Source organism: Lonchura striata, chromosome 13 (assembly GCF_050655825.1).
Source record: "Lonchura striata isolate lonStrDom1 chromosome 13, ASM5065582v1, whole genome shotgun sequence".
Lineage (NCBI taxonomy): Eukaryota > Metazoa > Chordata > Aves > Passeriformes > Estrildidae > Lonchura > Lonchura striata.
Window position 1 is genome coordinate 18,780,495 of NC_140715.1, and position 17,004 is coordinate 18,797,498.

Consider the following 17,004-nt stretch of genomic DNA (forward strand, 5'->3'; position numbering starts at 1 on the left):
TAAAAACCCAAGTGGAGTTTGAGGGCAGAGGGTCCCCACTGATCCCTGACACTCAGCTCAGCACCTTTAACCAGCTACCCAAACCCTGCCCAGCACCTTGCCCTGCAGTTTGGGCAAATATTGTGCCTCGTGCTTCGCAGCAGAGCTGCAAAACAACCAACTTTTTGTCTCAGGCAACACAATTCTCGTTGTATCAATTACCCAGGTGAAAAACAAACCACAGCAGCCTGGCCAGAGCCAGCCCTCCCCACTGCAGGTGCAACAAGGGCTTTGAAGCACTGGCTCGATCTCACTTTTCTGGGCAAGAGGAATTGGTAACTTTGTGCTGTGGCCTCATCGTGAGCAACACAATCACAGCTTTGTCCAGCAAAGAGAAACCTCTGGCTGATGCAGAGGAGCCTGAGCAGGGCAGGTCATCACAGAGGCAACAGGAGGGGAAGGCAGCGTGGTCCTGCAGCCTCCCCCGGGCCAGGAGAGCTGCCCCAGGGCTGGGCAGGGCACATCTGTGCCAGGGGAGAGGCGGAGGGCAAAGCTTCGACACGGACACTTCGTGGTCGCCTGGGATTCGCGCTGTGCCAGCAGCCGCTGTCTACAAATGACTCAGCCATGGTTTGCTGCCTCTCCCTTCTTTTTGCAAGAGGAAAAAGGGGAAAAAAAAAAAAAAAAAGGTTTGGTTTCATATAATTAACCGGCTTTGTGAATCCGCCCGGTTCTATTGATTGCTCCAGCAAGGCGAGCGCTCCCATTCACTCCAGCGCTGCTCGGGGGAGGCAGCTGCCCGCAAGCTCCGGCCCCTCCCCGGGCTCTCTGCGAGCCACGCTGGCTCCGCCGCTGGATTCCGCCGCAAGTCGGGGAAGGGCTGGAGCAGAGGCATCGCCCGCGGAGGCCGAAGGGGCTGCACGGCAGCCACGGAGCGAGCACGCCGCTCCCGGAGCTCCCGGAGCTCCGCGTCCCACCCACCGCGCCGCCAGGCAGCTCTCCCGGCAGCAAACATCGCCCGCCCGGTTTCGCAGCCTCGCAGGGATTATTTGTGCTGTGCCCAACTCCGCCCGACTCTCCGCGGCCAGCGGGGACCGCGCTGCGCGCTGCGCATCCCTGCGGCGGGGACGCGGCGCCCGAGGGACACGGCAGGGACCGAGGGGACGGCACAGGAGCTGGCACAGCCCACCCAGCCCATGCCGGGGATGGCACCCGGCGGCGAAGCCCCGAATCCGCCACGACAAACAGCAGCGCGCAGAGCTCCGCGCGTCCGCGCTGCTCCGGAGCGGGGCACGGCACCGGCGCGATGAGCGAGGATGGACACGGCAGGAAAATCCCACATCTGGAGCCGGCCGGGGCTGCTCCAGCTCCAGGCAGGGCAGCAGGAAGAAGGGGCGGTAAGGGCGTGGGTGGCAGCGGCCACGCCACATCCCTGATGCCAGGGGAGACGCCTCTGCCCTCGCCTCCTCTGGAGCTGGCTGCCCTCAGCTTCCCTCCAGTTGTTGCTCAATGCCACAAAGCAGCCGAGGGGACCTGGAGAAGCCCTTGATCTCCCAAGAGCTCTGAAAGCTTGGCTCTGCTGACAGCTGCCTCCAGCCAGAGCAAACAGCACATCTGCACGGCCCAAATGTGCCACGAACAGTGTGTCACTGGGTCACCCTGGGCTACGGCAGAACGGGAGGGAAGAACATTTCGGTCTTTGTTTTACGGCTGTTGCCAGGATTCACCCACAAGCTCGCCACGGGAGCCTGGAAACACACCAAAGTTTAAATCATTAAAAAAAAAAAAAAAATTAAAAAGAGGGGGGAAAAAAATAAAAGCACTTTTAGAAACAGACAAACCCAGAACAGTTTGAAAGATGCCCCGGAGCACGCAGGAAGGCTGGGCAGGATGCAGGGGACACGAGGGATCCTTCTCGGGGACTGAGCACTATCCGGGGAGCAGAAAGCAGGAGCCTGGGGGTCCCTTCGCCCCAGGACTCTGCGACCAACAGGTCCCACGGCCCCGGCGCCAAGCTGCAGGAGCGGGGATCTGCGGTGCCCGCGGTGCGCGCAACCCCCGCCCGCATCCCCCGGGCATCCCGGGGGCAGCGGCGGCGCATCCCCACGCTGCCAGGGGGCACCCCCTCGGGATACCCGTGAGAGGCACTCCCGGCAGCGCTGCCGCCCTCTTTCTCCTCCTCCTCCTCCGTCCTCCCTTCCCGGAGCTCCGCGCGGGAGCGGGGCCGGCAGCGCCCGGCCTTTGTTCGCGCAGGGCCGGGCTGGGGGCACTCACATAGTGCTTGTTGGGGATGCGCCGCTTCTGCACGTCCAGCACCTTCACCTCGGCGATGCTCCGCCTGGGCATCGCCGCTGCCGTGCCCCTCGGGGAGCGGGGACGCTCTGGCGCTGGCCGCCGGGACCGGAGGCTGCAGCGCGGCCGAGCCTCCCCGCGCCGCCCGCTCCGGGGGCGGGAGGCGGCCCCGGCCCGGCCCGGCCTATCCCGGCCGGCGGGGCGGCCCCACCGCCGCCCGCTTAAAGGGCCGGCCGGCCCCGGCCTCCCCCGGTGCGGCCGCTCGGTGCCCGAGCCCGGCGTGCGGCGGGGGATGCTCCGCAGGGCGCGGTGTCCGGCCCGGGAGGGGTCCCGCTCTGCGCCCCTCGCCTGCGCTGCGCCCCTCGCCCCTTTCCTGCGCTGCACTCCTCACCTGCGCTGCTCTCCTCGCCCCTTTCCTGCGCTGCGCCCCTCGCCCCTTTCCTGCGCTGCGCCCCTCGCCCCTTTCCTGCGCTGCGCCCCTCGCCCCTTTCCTGCGCTGAGCCCCTCGCCCCTTTCCTGCGCTGCTCTCCTCACCTGCGCTGCTCTCCTCACCTGCGCTGCTCTCCTCACCTGCGCTGCGCTCCTCGCCCTTCGCCTGCGCTGCTCCCCTCGCCTCTGCTGCGCTCCGTGCCCGCCGCGTTCTGCTCCTGTCCCATCGCGGCAGCGCCCGCGGGTTGGCCGGCACAGCCCTGGGAGGATGGAGGAGGAGGAGGAGGAGGAAATGAGCGGGGAAGGAAAGGTCTGTCCCGGCCAGCCCGGCGGAGCTGACTTGCCCGGGACGAGCCGCATACCTGCGTGGAGAGGCTGCAGGGAAGGGCGTGTAGTGACAGGAGCAGGGGAATGGCTCCAAAGTGAGAGCTGGTTAAGATTAGGAATCAGGGAGGAATTCTTTACCCTGAGCGTGGTGAGGCCCGACGCAAATCCAGGGAAGTTCCAGCCCTGGCAGTGTCCAAGGCCAGGCTGAACAGGGCTTGGAGCAACCTGGGATAGTGGAAGGTGTCCCTGCCCTTGGAGGGGTTGATCTTTAAGTTCCCTTCCAGCCCAAACCAGCCCATGATTCTCTCCCTGCAGCCAGGAGCTGACCCACTGCACCCACCTCTCCTGCTGGCAGCCCCTGTCTGTGCCAGCAGAGGAGCCAGGGCAGTGCCCAGGCACTTCTCAGCATCAGCCCTTACCCGAGGCCTCCGTGTTCCCAGCAGCTCCTCAACATGTGGCATAACCACAGCTCTCTCCCCCGTTGGGCTTTTAATTACATTATAAAGTTACTCAAGGCTTACACTGGCAGGTCATTAGTTTTCATATGAATTTAATTTAATCATAAACAACTCATCTCACTCCTTAGCGGCTCCTTAAATGTGGCTCTTTTTAATGCTATTAACTTCGCTACAGCCACCCCAGAGAATTAATGGAGGTGCAGGCAATTTGCCAGTGCTTTATTGCCCCTCCCCAGGGGCTCGTCTTCATCCTCCTCTCCCTCAGCAAAGCCCCAGAGCACAGTGTCCCTGCGGAGGTGGCTGCAGAAGGGTTGCTGGGCTGTCTGAGGGGGACATCAGGGCCCTGGTGCCTCCCTGGTGCTGCTGGGGTGCAGACACAGCGCTGGGTTATTGCACATCACCCCACTCCTGCCCCAGTCCCCACTGTTCTGTCAGATGTGCTTTGAAGGCAGGAGGATGTGGAGATGAGCTGTGGAATCCTCCCTTCCTTTTCTCTTTGTGACATTCACGTGGGATGCTGGGGCTCATGAAGAGCCTGGGACAGCACCAACATCTGCAACTGCAGCTCCTGGTGTTGTGTGGAGTGTCCAGGCTGGAGCAGAGGGACTTGTACCAGTTTAAAAGCCCTGAAAGATGCACAAATCCTCCCGAGGATGGTGAGGGAAACACCCAGAGCAGCTGGTAAGAGTGGGAGTGTACACTGAGATGTGGAGCAGTGGAGAAAGCTGATTGAGAGAGGGATGAAACTATTTCTGGGCTTCACATGCAGAAAAGAAGAATTAAGGTAGAGATGCATTTAAGCAGCAGCATTGTCTTCTCCCCTGCCCTGCTGAAGGGATTCCATCCCTGCTGGGCCCTGGCAGCTCCAGGCACTGGCTGCAGCCTCGCAGCTACTGAGCACCCAGGAACCAGCAGGGCCTGGAGAGAACCTCAGCTCAGGCTGCAAAATGGCTCCTGTGCTTAATTAATGAGTCTTACGAGGGCTGTTGAGAGGAGTGCAGAGTGGCTGTGCATGCTGACCAGATCACCTCCCCAGGGAGGGAGGCTGGGAAGTGGCAGTGGAGAGGCAGAGCCTGCCTTGGGCTCTGTGTGCCCTGGTCATTTATCAAGGGATCTGTCAGGGATTTGCAAGGCAGCCAAATGAGAGTTTTCTGAGTGGCCTCTGCTCGGCCCACGCCTCTGGGGATGCTGCTGCAGGGCAGCAGAGACGTGGCACCAGCACATCCCACAAAAATATTGGGTGGTGCAGGTGCAGCTGAGGGGAGTTTAACATAAATATTCATCCCCTGCTGCCCTAACCAGAGGCTGAAGCTTCATGAAGCCAAATAAAATAAAATAACCGTGATAAAATAACTACACAGGAGAGGTCACGACCCAAACAAGAGCCAGGCTTGTGCACTCTCCCTTGTGTCTGTCAGGAGCAGCCGAGCAATTGAAAACAAGAGGGCAAACGACTTCTGGGGAACCATCCCTCAGCTCAGATGGACAAATGGGTTTCTGCACAGCTGTAAGAGGACTCCAGATGTTTGGGCACAGCTGGGCAGCCCCTGAGGTCTGCCTGGCGTCAGGGAGGGAGTGGAATGAGAAAGCAGTGCCCCACCATCAGCCCTGGCTGCAGAGGGAACCCTGGGGGTGACTGCAGCCACGCTGGCACGGAGAGATTCTGCTGCTGCTGCTGCTGAATTTTCCATTTCAGAACTGGGATGTGGGAGTCCAGGGCTTCCCTCTGGCTGCCCTGGGACCCTGGCAGGGGTCAGGAACCCCCCTGGACAGAGCCCCCAGAGACACTGGCTGTGATCTCTGGCCATGAAGAAGAGTTTTCAATATTGCAGGGTGAATTACCAACTCTGAGTGTTTGATATCAGTAATAATTAAATGTGGCACGGGTGCAAAAGTAAAGTTTTAGGATTCTAGATGAGGGGTCCAAAGGGGACAAGATGGAGGAAATTGGGAGTGCCTTGTCCTTTTTCTCCTCCTTCATGCCCTCCATGTCTCACTGTGGTGTTGGCATTTTTCTGTTGGTTCAGGCTGGGGACACACTGTCCAACGGAGGTGACAGATATTGGCACGTTCTTGTAAATGCAGCCCAGGGAGTTTCTGGTATTTAATGTTTGTCACATCCCACTGAGGGCAGAGCCCCACACGCTGCCCTGCAGGACAGAGCTGGGCAGGGCAGCAGAACATGTGAGAGATAAACAGAATAAACAACCTGGAAACCAGCACAGACCAATTATGGCTTCTGCTTTGGCAGCGGGGCAGAAAATCAGAGACTTTCTACAATCTCAGAATCATCAATACCTCAGATTCCGACACTGGGAGATGGTGCCAGGTGACTGAATGTCCTGCTCCTCCCTGTGTACAGAACAAATGCATTTATCCTCCCTGAGCCACCTCACAAAAATCAGTCTAAAATGATGCTCCTACCCCCACAGAGGACATCCCTGCAGCTGAAGCCCAGCCCAGCAGAGATTTCCCATTTGACCTGATCTCTCTGATTCTCAGCTGTCACCAGGAATGATTTTCCACTGCTGTGACCCCTGAATGCAGGGTTTAGGTGCCACCCACGACAGCCAGGCTGGCTGGCAGCAGGCAGCGCCCATCCTGCCCAGGGAGAGCAGAGCCCACACAGGGGATGCTGAGCCCTCAAATGGGGAAACTCCTGAGGACAAGGCTGAAAAAGCACTGAAACCCCGAGGAGAAGCAGGGATCTGGTGGAAGGGATGCCAAAGAGTGCCAAATGCAGGGAAAAGAGCCAGAAAGCCTTCAGGAGCTCCAGCGTTGTGCCATCTAGTGAGCGAGAGGAAGAGCAGCGAGCATCCAGCTCCTGCCAGCCTGGAAATCGCAGGGAGCAGCGCGGGATGGGCTGCCAGGACACAGAGTCCCCAAAATCCAGCCCCATCCCAAGCAGGAGAGCAAACACCAGCAGCAAGGCAGGGCCAGCACCTCCAGGGAGGCTTGGATTGCTCGGGCCGTGGGGAGTTTGGGGAATAAACCAGTGGCCACTGCAGCAGGAGCACGCAGAGGCTGCAGAGGGTGCAGAGGGTGCAGAGGGTGCAGAGGGTGCAGAGGGTGCAGAGGGTGCAGAGGGTGCAGAGGGTGCACAGGGTGCACAGGGTGCACAGGGTTCTCAAGGGCTCCTGCAGAGACAAAGGGAGCAGGGATGCACCGTGGGAGGAGAGAACTCAGGCACAAGACTCTCCCTGCCTGCCTGTCGGAGCTCAAAATGTCCCTCAGACATTTTTGGAGGTTCCAGGCCCAGGTCAGAAGCATTTGAGACCCTGGCAGGCAGCTGGAAACAGCTGGGATTTTGGGTTTGAACCATGGAATGATTTACCAACCTTGCAGGAAGAACAAGAATCACAGAAGTTTAGATATTAGAGTAGAAGTAGTTACAAAGTAGAGGGAAGAACTTTTTAGTGTAGTACAGGGGGATTTTAGCACCTGTACAGGAGGGTTTTTACTTTGTACATGGGGGTCAGAGGTTTTAAGATGGATTTGGGATTTGGGCCTGCCCTGTCCTCCCTCTTTCTTCTTCCTCACCTCCATGTTCTTGGTGATGTTGGCACTCACAGATTGGTTTAGAGTAGAAAATCACAATTTAATATAGGTAATAGGCATTGGGAAAAACTGCAAACATGTAACACGTAATGTCCCATATAAAAGATAGAAAAGCACCATTTAATATAGGTAATAGGCACTGGGAAAAACTGTAACCATGTAACACGCAATGTCCCATATAAAAGACAGCAGCAGCCCTGGGTGGGAGAGAAGAAGCAGTCGGGGTCAGAGAGGATGTCAGGGTGTGTGTGTGCCTCTGCCTGAGCTCTGAGCAAACCACAGCAGCCCAAGGAGAAAATCTTTTAGATAACTTGCAATAAACTGCCTTGAGACCAACAACAGAGACTGCTGAGCCTTTCTTTGGAAGCTCAGGTTGGAGGAGAGACTTTTCCAGCACACGGATCCACTCCTGACCCAGGGTGAGCTCTGTCACCTGCCCTGCTTTTCTTCCCCCAGAGAGTTCCAGCATCAGCAACTGCAAAAGCCCCTGGGCAGCCCAGAGGAGTTTGGAGCCCAGATGTGACAGGACCTGAACCACAGGGAATGCTGCAGCTGCTGCAGCACCAGGAACTTCTCAGGGCTGTCAGGTCTGTTTTTAAAAATTCAGAATTATTTTTGCTTTGGCTCTGTTTTCAGCCTAGCACCCGGATGAAATGGTAGTTAACAGTTATTTCTGGAATATACAGTACTTACATATATATATGTTAAATCCTCGTGGTTGAAGCTCCCCTCAGGCACTGCCAAGGATGTGCAGATGAAGTTAAATATTCCCAGGAGATCTCCTGCTTCCCTGGGATACACCGAGTGAGACCAGCGTGTCCCAGGAGACAGTGCAGTCCTGCTATGCATAAACAAAATGATTAATTAGGTGTCCTCAGCTACTCCATTCCTTACCACCCTGTGGAGCAAGGAGACAGAAGCCCTCAGGCTTTGCTTATCCTTCTCTCCTGCTCATTTAAAACCTCACCAGCAACAACTTACACTCCCAATTCCATCTCCTGTTCAGCCCCTCACCTGAACTCACCTCCTGCCCTTTTCCCTGGGGTGGGCACTGCCAGCAAGGTCGTTTCCTGCAGGAAATCCAAGGTCAAATTGGCAGCTTTCAATCTGGCACAGCCTTCCACAATTGAGGGCAAACCCACACCAGCTCCATGGCCAAAGCTGCCCTAATTTAATGCGGTGTGTCCTTCACACCACATTAATTGATTCCTCTTGATTGAGAGGAATCAATGGGTGCAGCAGGTGAAAAGTTTCAGCAGGGAACAAAGGGTGTTTGGGCTCTGTGGTGGGAGCTTTCCTGGGCAGCCCAGGGGATAAAGCAGAGATTTCCCATATCTCTGGGAAATTTTCTTCTTCTCTCCCTCTTCTCTCCCTCTTCTCTCCCTCTTCTCTCCCTCTTCTCTCCCTCTTCTCTCCCTCTTCTCTTCTCTTCTCTTCTCTTCTCTTCTCTTCTCTTCTCTTCTCTTCTCTTCTCTTCTCTTCTCTTCTCTTCTCTTCTCTTCTCTTCTCTTCTCTTCTCTTCTCTTCTCTTCTCTTCTCTTCTCCTCTTCTTCTCTTCTCCTCCTCATCTCATCTCATCTCCCCTCCCTTCCCTTCCCCTCCCCTCTCCTCTTTCCCCTTCCCCTTCCCCTTCCCCTTCCCCTTCCCCTTGGGAAATCGTGAATTTTTCCTCCTCCTGAGCAGAGGAGAGCACGGGAAGAGCACGGGAAGCATCCCTGGGTGCTTCTTGCCCCACCAAAAGGAGGGAACTGAAGCGTTTGCCTGAGATTGCTGTTACAGCCGGGCCAGGTGCTGCAGGAGGAGGAGGATGCCCGCAGGATGCTCGGCTCTCAGGGTGCAGTGCTCCCTCCTCACCGAGCAGCGTCAGCCCAGCACCACTGGAGCCATCCCTGCTCGCTGCAGCTCCCCCGGAATCCCAGCCTGGTGCCAAGGATGGCCCTGAGCAGCAGCAGAGGCTCCAGCTCGCTTTTGAAGAACCGGAGGTTCAGCCTGGCAAAGTTCGAATGCCAGGAGTTTTTCTAAGTCAGTAAAACCCAGAGCAGAAGCAAAGCTGAGCTGAGGTCACAGCTGGCAGCCAGGCACAAAGTCAGAGCCATGCCCAGGTTTCTGTCTGTTACTTTATTAGAGAAGTATTTATTCTTTATTTTTTACATCGTGGTGCAGATATTTTACAAAATATTAAAAAAAACCCTTTTTATTCGAAGACACATTTTTAAAAAATCTTGCCCCATCCCCCCCTGAAAAGCAAGCTGGGTTTAACTGAACAGGGAACAACAAAAAACCCTCTTTTGAAAGGAGGGGAAATGATAACCATGCTGTAAACATGACAGTCAGATGATGTGCCCCCATTCTAGGTGAGGGACACGGTACTGGAGCCTGGCACACCCAGGGAGAGAACACAAACTACAAAAATGGGGTGGCAGAGCCATTCCTGCCTCTGTGATGCTCTGTCCAAGCTGAAAATCAGCTGGACTGGATGAAGGAATAACTGATTTACCACGGGGGCATTGCAGCAGCTTGGAGAGCCCCCAGAAATATTCTTTCCTCATGGCTGCAGGGTGCCCAGAGCAGGGTGATGCTCCCTGGGCTGGTGGAGAAGGCACCAGCTTCAGCTGAGGGAGGTGACAGTGTGCTCAGGACAGCTTCTGCAGGGCCCCTGAGCCCTGGCACCCAACCCTGGCACCCAGCAGCTCCAGCAGGACCAGAACCAGAGCCCCTGGGGCTGCTGGAACATTCCTAAGGGGGTCAGGAGTCTCCTTGTCCCATTCAGGAAGATCCCTTTGCAGTCACTGACCCTACATCAGCTCCCAGCCTGGTGTTGTCACATCTGGAAGGTGCCACCCACGCTTTGGAGGTGGGGCAGGGACCCTTCCTGTGTTCATTAACAGAGACATCACTGCTGTGAAATCAGGGGCAACCCGGAATGGCCCAAAGAGACAGAGCCTTGCTAGCCTGCAGGAAGTTTATAAATATGCATTAAGAGCTCTAAAAGGGTAGGAAATGCACTCCCCACATCCAGAATTAAAGACCTGGGGGCTGCCTCCTTCAGCCCAGTACCTAGAAGTGAGGCACATCACATACCACCTTTCCCTGAAATGCCAGTAAATCAACAAAAGGGGACTTGGAAATAACAACTTTTTTCTTGTATTTTTTTTTAAAGCAGGAGTATTTTTTTCTTGCTAGAGAAACAGGTCTAAAACAAACAACATTGTCCAGAAAAAAAACAAACCAAAACAACTTAAGTGCTGCCTTACACCTTTGGGCTGTGTAAAGAAGGTGCTGCCAGTGAGGTCCCTGACCCCTCCCCAGCTCTGTGCTCCCAGTCCCACCCAGCAGCTCAGCCAAGCCCTGCCTTCTGCAGGAGGAGGGGACAGAAAGGACAGAGAACCTGCTCTGCCACTCTGCCACGACTCCCAGCCAGGAAAACCATCCAAAAAGCTGTGTCACATCACAAGATGAGCCATCAGTGGACGAGGAGATGCTGGGAGCAACGAGACCCGTTTGCATCTGCTCTTCCCTTGCTCCACTGCTCCTTTGCTCCTCCCAAACGATGCTCTGCAGCCATAACCCGCTGCCAGGCTGGCTGACCCACATGGCCCCACACAGCAAAGAGCTAAAAACCAGCCTCAAGCACCTGTGTGATCATGAGAGCTCTGGCAGTGACACCCTTCAGCCCCACTCACCCCAAAGTGGCAGTAGCAGATGCTCCATCACAGCACTGAGCGCTGTCCCCAAGCTGCCACCTCCACTCCCTCAGAAGCAGAGCCTGCAGCCAGCTGGGCAGTGCAATCAGCCCAGAACCTCTGATAACAGAGCCACAGCTCAGTGCCAGAGGAGCTGCGTGCCCCTGCTCGCAGCAAAGGAAGAGCAGAAGCATCTTTGGGAGGACATCCAGCCCCTTTCGGCACGGTCTGTGTGGGGAGCAGGAGGAAAGACAAAACCCAGCCCTCCTTGGGCAAAAAAACCCTCAAATCTCTGTCTCTCTGCAGCAATAAAAGGGCCACAGTGCAGAGGAGTAAGTTTAAGGCCAAGGTGAAATTTAAGACAATGCCAGAGCTGCTCTGCCCAGGCCAGGCCTTGCAAAGGACTGGGACAGGAGCAGCCACGGTGGAGAGGGAGGTGACAGCCCTGCCCTGAGGGGCTGCTTCTCCTGATCAGAGCGGCCACTGCTCCAGTCTGAGCTGACAAACCCAGTGAGCATCCAGCCAACAGTGCCAGTGCAATCCAGAGAGGGTCCTGCCCCAATTCCCAGCCTGGAGCTCCTGGGAAAGCCAGCCCAAGTTGCAGCCAGCATCCCTCAGCGCAGAGGCCACGGGGACAGGAGGGTGCTGGGGTGAGAAGGGGCTGCCGAGAGGCTCTTCCCAGTCCGAGTCGTCCCCAAGCTGCAGCCCAGGAGGACACGGCCAGTACCAGCTGGTGGCCTGCCAGGTGTTACAAGCTCTCTGAGGAGCTGAAGGGGACGAACTTGGCGTGTTTGGTCGGGGACACCGGCACCTGTCCATCGGGCTCCTCGCTCAGCTTGAAGAACATCTCCTGCTCACGCTTCTTCTGGTTCAGCTCGTCCTCCAGGGCCTTGGGCAAAGAGAACAACACGAGAGCTGTGTTTGAGATGGCTCTGGAGCTATGGGCACTGTCCCCTCTGGCCAGCCAGCCAGGACACCCTGCTCACAGCCAGGAGGCCTCACCTTCTTCCGTGGTCTCAGCTTGTCCCGCCACTCCTTCATGTGCTGGTTGTGGCTCTCATCCAGGGACTTCAGCTTCTGGGTTTCGTGCTCGATCAGGAGGTGACACTTCTCATTCTGAAAACGCATCACCAAACACAACAACACCCATCAAGCAGCTGGAACTGTGCACCCAGTGGTCAAATGTTGGATTAAGCTCTTTTCTGATTTAGAGATGGGGTAACTGAGAGGTGTTTTAAAAACTTTTATTCTATTTTCAGTCTCATGTGAATGGTGAGACAATACAGATGTTATTATTTACGCTATTACAATCCAAAGCTAATTATTTCTTAATTATAATACATTATAAGTGTTTCTCAGCTTTAGCTACATCTATTTCTTACAGGCAAACAGGATTTGTCTTGGGCAGAGACATTCAGAGCCCTGAGCTCCACGTTTAGACAACAGCAACAAAAACCTCTCTAGGCAAGAGCAAGGGGACATCAGCCCCTGACAATCCTCTGCAGCCACTTCTCCAGAGGCTGAGAGCTGCACAGGAAGCTCTGGGAGACCAAGCCGTGAGGGATGAGTACCTGGAGATGCTGGAGCTCGCTGGTGTTGCTCTCACACTGGGCCTGCATGTCCTTCATCTGTGTCTCGTGCTTCTGCTGCTGGTGCAGCCGCTCTGCTTTCTGCCTCTTCTCCTCCTGCAGAGCAAACTGGCAGAGAGAAAAGCAATGTGTGGGCAGCATCGCCCTGGCCTCTGGGGCTGCCCGAGAGACCAGCCCAGCTTCCATTGTGGCAGAGCAAAGAAGGAATTTGTATTGCTCCCCTGTCGCTACAGGACACGTGAAAGCACGACGTGAGCCACCTGCTATTTGCAAGGTAAAGAAGGAAGTTTATTCTCTGAATCCAACTTTTATACTTTCCCAAAGGTGACATTGGATTGGAGAGTGAATGGGCCACCTCTCCAAAGACATTGGACAAACCACTAGTACATCAAGTTTCTCCACCCCCATAAAAGAATGTAAACAATATGTCGTTCATAGAAATTGTGTGGGAAAGTTCTCCAACAGAATGTAAACTCAGGAGGCTTTAGAAAATCTTAAGAATCAGGGTGACACCCCCCAATACAAGTCACGATGGAGACTGAAAACCACACGACAACAGAGCCCTCTAACCCAGCAGAAAGTTAAAATCAGGAGACAGGAATTTGGGAAAACGCAGCTTTCTCCCCGCCCCACGCCAAACCTCAGCTCCTGGTGCCTTTCCAGGCCCTGACCTGTTTGATCTTCTCCCTCTGCTCGGAGGCGCTGCCGCTGGAGTGGATGTGGAGGCTCTTCTTGTACATGGCCATGCGCGTCTTGCCCTCGCTGCGCTGGATTTTGGGCAGCCGAGCCCTCTCCTGCTGCTGCCGCACCTTCAGCTGCTCCAGCATGCGCTGGTTGTAGCGCTGCATCTGCTCCCTCTCCTGCAGGACACAGGGGTCAGAGGGGAGGGACGCCTCCCCAGAGCCCCCAGAACAGCAGGGACAGCTGGAGGGCAGCTCTGGTGGCCAGCACATCCCTCGGGCTGCCCTGGCTGGCTCCAGACCCCGGCACGGAGTCACAAACACCTGCAGCTTCCATTTTAGCCCGTGGGAAAAGCTTCCAATTTTGTATGAGGAATTATGAGCCACAAGGGTTTGAGTAGTGTGGTAGTTGAATTAACACAGGGTGAAAAAGTAGAATTTTGGGGTTCTTAGAATGGGGTTCAAGGGGTCAAGATGGAGGGATTTGGGCGTGTCCTGGCCTTCTTCTCCTTCTCCTTGCCCTCCATGTCTTGGTGTGATGGTGACACTTTCTGTTGGTTTAAGGCACAGACACACTCTCTAACATAGATTATGGGTATTGGCACGTTATTGTAAACATATCACAGGTAGTTTTTTATATAAAATGCAAACACCCCTGAGGGCAGACAGAAGCCATGGCCGAGCTGCTGGACAGAGCTCAGCAGGGCAGAGAAAGAATGTTCTAGATAAGGAACAACCTTGAGAAGCTGACCCTATGCACTTCAGACTCCTTCTCTGGCTGCACGGGCTGGGAAATGAGGACTTTTACACTCTTGGGGTCATCCCAACACACAGATCCCGAGAGTTTGGGAGTAGCCTGGAAGTGGCTGGTGACACTCCAAAGGGAAAAGAGGGGATGGCAAGGACTGAACATGCTGGGAAAGCAGAGGAGAGGGGATTGGAAGTGCCAGTCTTCACTCCCTGCTCTGGGAATCAACCATGCCAAATCCTGGGCAGTGGCAGATTTGCATAAAAGCCCCCCAGAATTCCCAACTTTTTGCACATTAAATGCACGCAACACAGAGCACACCTCCCAGGCAGGAAGGCCTCATTGCCTTATTGACACCAGCCTTACTCTGGTCCTTTTTCACTAATAATGACCAAGCCCTTTGGCTCACAACCCACCCTTAGAATTACAGAATTCACAGAATTACAGAATATTCTGAGTCGGGAGGGACCCACAAGAATCGAGTCCAGCTCTTAAGTGAATGGCCCATATTGAACACACCACCTTGGTGATTTCCCCCCTTTTAACCTGGAAGGGAAACACCCAGGGACACTTGGAGACTTTGCTGACCCACACCAGCATGGGAAGGTGCAAAGCCTTCACCTTCTCATGCTTCCGGAGCAGCTCGTGTCTCTGGAGGAAATATTGGTCCTTCAGCTGCTGCTTGATGAGCTGGTGCTTCTCCTGCTGCTGACGCTCTTCCAGATCCCAGATGCAAGCTTCCCGGTCTGTGGGGAGGAGAAGGAGCAGGAGATCACCCACCCTGGCCTCTCATCCTGCTCACACAAAGTGTCCCAAACTCGAGAGACCTCTGTGCACACCAGCAGCGCAGCAGAAGTCAGGGGTGATCATTCACCTCCTGTTTTCCAGGAGAAACTGGTTGCAAACCATATTGGAACCTGATTTCTTGCCATTATGAAGCCTAATTGCTTCATATTTGGAAAGCACTCTGAAGATTAAAGCACTAAGTATTATTATTGTTAAACATTTAGACAGGACCTGGCAAGGCTGGTTTTTTTTCCACATCCCATCCTGCCAGCTTGCAACTCTGGCACAGCATCTGCTGCGTGGGCAGAGCCAGGGCTGGATAAACCCATGGTTGCAGCACTCCCTCCCCTCCCTCTCAGCCTTTGCCACCCACCTCTCATCAGCTGCTGCTTCTTGTTGAGGCACTCACGCTCCTTGTCACAGATCTCTCTTTTGTTCTGGGCTATGATGTTCTTCATGGCCTGCTCCAGGTCCTCCTTCTGCTTGGCCAAAAACTCCTGTTCCTGTTAACAAACCAGCAGTGCCACCGTGAGCCTTCCTTCTGCTGCAGCCTGGAAAGCAGCTGCTGGTGCTTCAGAACCTGCCAGTCCCTCCAGCAGGAAGGATGCTTTATTCTGCTGCACGTTTACAGTCTTGGAACTGGGGGGGATCTTCCCTGAGTCTCACCATGGTTTGTTTTTTCTGGGTGAAGTCGTCCATCTTCGTCTTCAGGTTCCCTTTGCGCTGCTGCCGTGGCAGCTTCTCAACCTCGTTCTTGACCTGTGGGGAGAAGAATTAAATTTCCCTGCAGGGCACTTCAGGCCAGGAACAACCCTACCTCCAGTCACTGAGCAGCTCAGGAATCTTCAAAAAGGCCCTCAGGAATTACCCAAAACCACCTCAGGAATCACCCAGAGTCATCTCAGGAATCATCCAAAACCATGTCAGGAATCTTCAAAAGGCCCTCAGGAATCACCCAAAACCTAAACCACCACAGGAATCACCCAAAACCTAAACCACCTCAGGAATTTCCCAAAAACATCTCAGGAATCATCCAAAACCACGTCAGGAATCTTCAAAAGGCCTTCAGGAATCAGCCAAAAACACCTGAGGAACCACCCAAAATCATCTCAGGAATCACCCAAAAACACCTGAGGAATCACCCAAAAGGCACCTCAGGAATCACCCAAAAACATGAAGAATAACCTAAAAACACCTGAGGAATCACCCAAAACCACCTGAGGAATCACCCAAATCAGGAACCACCTAAAAACACCTCAAGAACCACCCAAAAGCACCTCAGGAATCACCCAAAAACACGAGGAATCACCCAAATGCACCTCAGGAATAGCCCAAAAGCACCTCAGAACCTCCCAAAACCACCTCAGGAATCACCCAAAAGGCACCTCAGGAATCACCGAAAAACACAAGGAATCACCCAAAAACACCTGAGCAATCACCGAAAACCACCTCAGGAATCACCCAAAACCACCTCAAGAACCACCCAAAATCAAGAGTTTCCTTATAAAACTCCAACCGCTTTCCTCTCAAGTTCTTCCACGAGAAATGCTGAACTTCCCAGGCAGAAAGAGGTGCAGGAAGGCATCTCCCCTCCCTCGCAGCCCCAGTTCTCACCTCCTTCTTCATCTGCCGGAGGTGCTCCAGGAAGCGGCCGTGGTCGCGCTCCTGCTCCAGGCGGATGCGCTTGGCCTCCTCGCGCCGCCGCAGGGCGTGCTCCTGCTCCATCCTCTCGATCTGCTGCTTCTGCTGCCGCTCCAGGTTCTCCAGCTCCGTGTCGAAGAACTTCTTCTTTGCCTGCCCAGGAAAAGGTTAGGGTTAGGGCTCTCGCTTCGTCGCCTTTCAAAAGTTTAAGAAGAAAAGTGAAAAGAGAGAATAAAAGCAAAAAAGGGGCAAGGGATTGTTTGTGCTTGGATTGAAACTCTTTACAGAGGAGGGAAACTTCCAACCAGCACCTCACAAAGTTTGGAGCTCTGTGCTCCAGCAGTGCCCTCGTGCCATGGGAGGAGAAGATCTTTAAGGTCCCTTCCAACCCAAACCATTCTGTGATTAGCTACAATATTGTTTTACTTCAACAGAAGGGACCAAGTGTGTGAGCCCAGTTTATTCAATTTACTCTCAAACCCTTGCCAGATTTCCTGCTGTCACACTCAGGCTGTGCTGCTTTTTTATTTAAAGGTTTGTTTTTTTTTCTTTTTTAATTACAACAGCACTATAAACTGTTTCTCACAGTGGCCATGGACAGACATAAAAGAAAAGATCATTAAAGAGGAAAATCCAGAGCAATCCTTTCCCAGCTACACCCTACCAGGCAAAGGCTGCCAGTGCTTCCCAAGCTGCAGGCTGCTCAATGCCCACAAAACCTCCATCCATGTTTCAAATCCCAAAGGGGTTCCTGTGATGCCCAAGGTTGTTGCAACCCGGAGAACATCCCCGTGTTGGGCCCCTGCAGAGGAGTTGGGATCCCAGCTGATTCCC

General features: G+C 54.7%; 2 protein-coding genes across 8 annotated transcripts in view; both read right to left on the reverse strand.

Annotated features, from left to right (window-relative positions):
- Positions 1–2,427, reverse strand: part of SH3PXD2B (SH3 and PX domains 2B) — a 73,460-nt gene extending 71,033 nt beyond the window's left edge. For all 6 annotated transcript variants that reach the window (XM_085591566.1, XM_085591565.1, XM_021532124.4 and 3 more), the window contains exon 1: positions 2,254–2,427. In XM_085591566.1, the coding sequence (XP_085447692.1) occupies positions 2,254–2,325 (72 nt within the window). In that variant the 5' untranslated portion in view covers positions 2,326–2,427. The remainder of the gene's footprint in view (positions 1–2,253) is intronic.
- A 6,719-nt stretch (positions 2,428–9,146) lies between these two features.
- The window catches only part of STK10 (serine/threonine kinase 10), a 47,648-nt gene continuing 39,790 nt past the window's right edge, over positions 9,147–17,004 (reverse strand). For both annotated transcript variants that reach the window (XM_085591571.1, XM_077786646.2), the window contains 8 exons: positions 16,144–16,323; positions 15,196–15,288; positions 14,903–15,032; positions 14,365–14,489; positions 12,987–13,175; positions 12,298–12,423; positions 11,729–11,842; positions 9,147–11,615 (listed from right to left, as the gene is read on the reverse strand). In XM_085591571.1, coding sequence (XP_085447697.1) covers positions 11,475–11,615; positions 11,729–11,842; positions 12,298–12,423; positions 12,987–13,175; positions 14,365–14,489; positions 14,903–15,032; positions 15,196–15,288; positions 16,144–16,323 — 1,098 coding nt within the window. In that variant the 3' untranslated portion in view covers positions 9,147–11,474. The remainder of the gene's footprint in view (positions 11,616–11,728; positions 11,843–12,297; positions 12,424–12,986; positions 13,176–14,364; positions 14,490–14,902; positions 15,033–15,195; positions 15,289–16,143; positions 16,324–17,004) is intronic.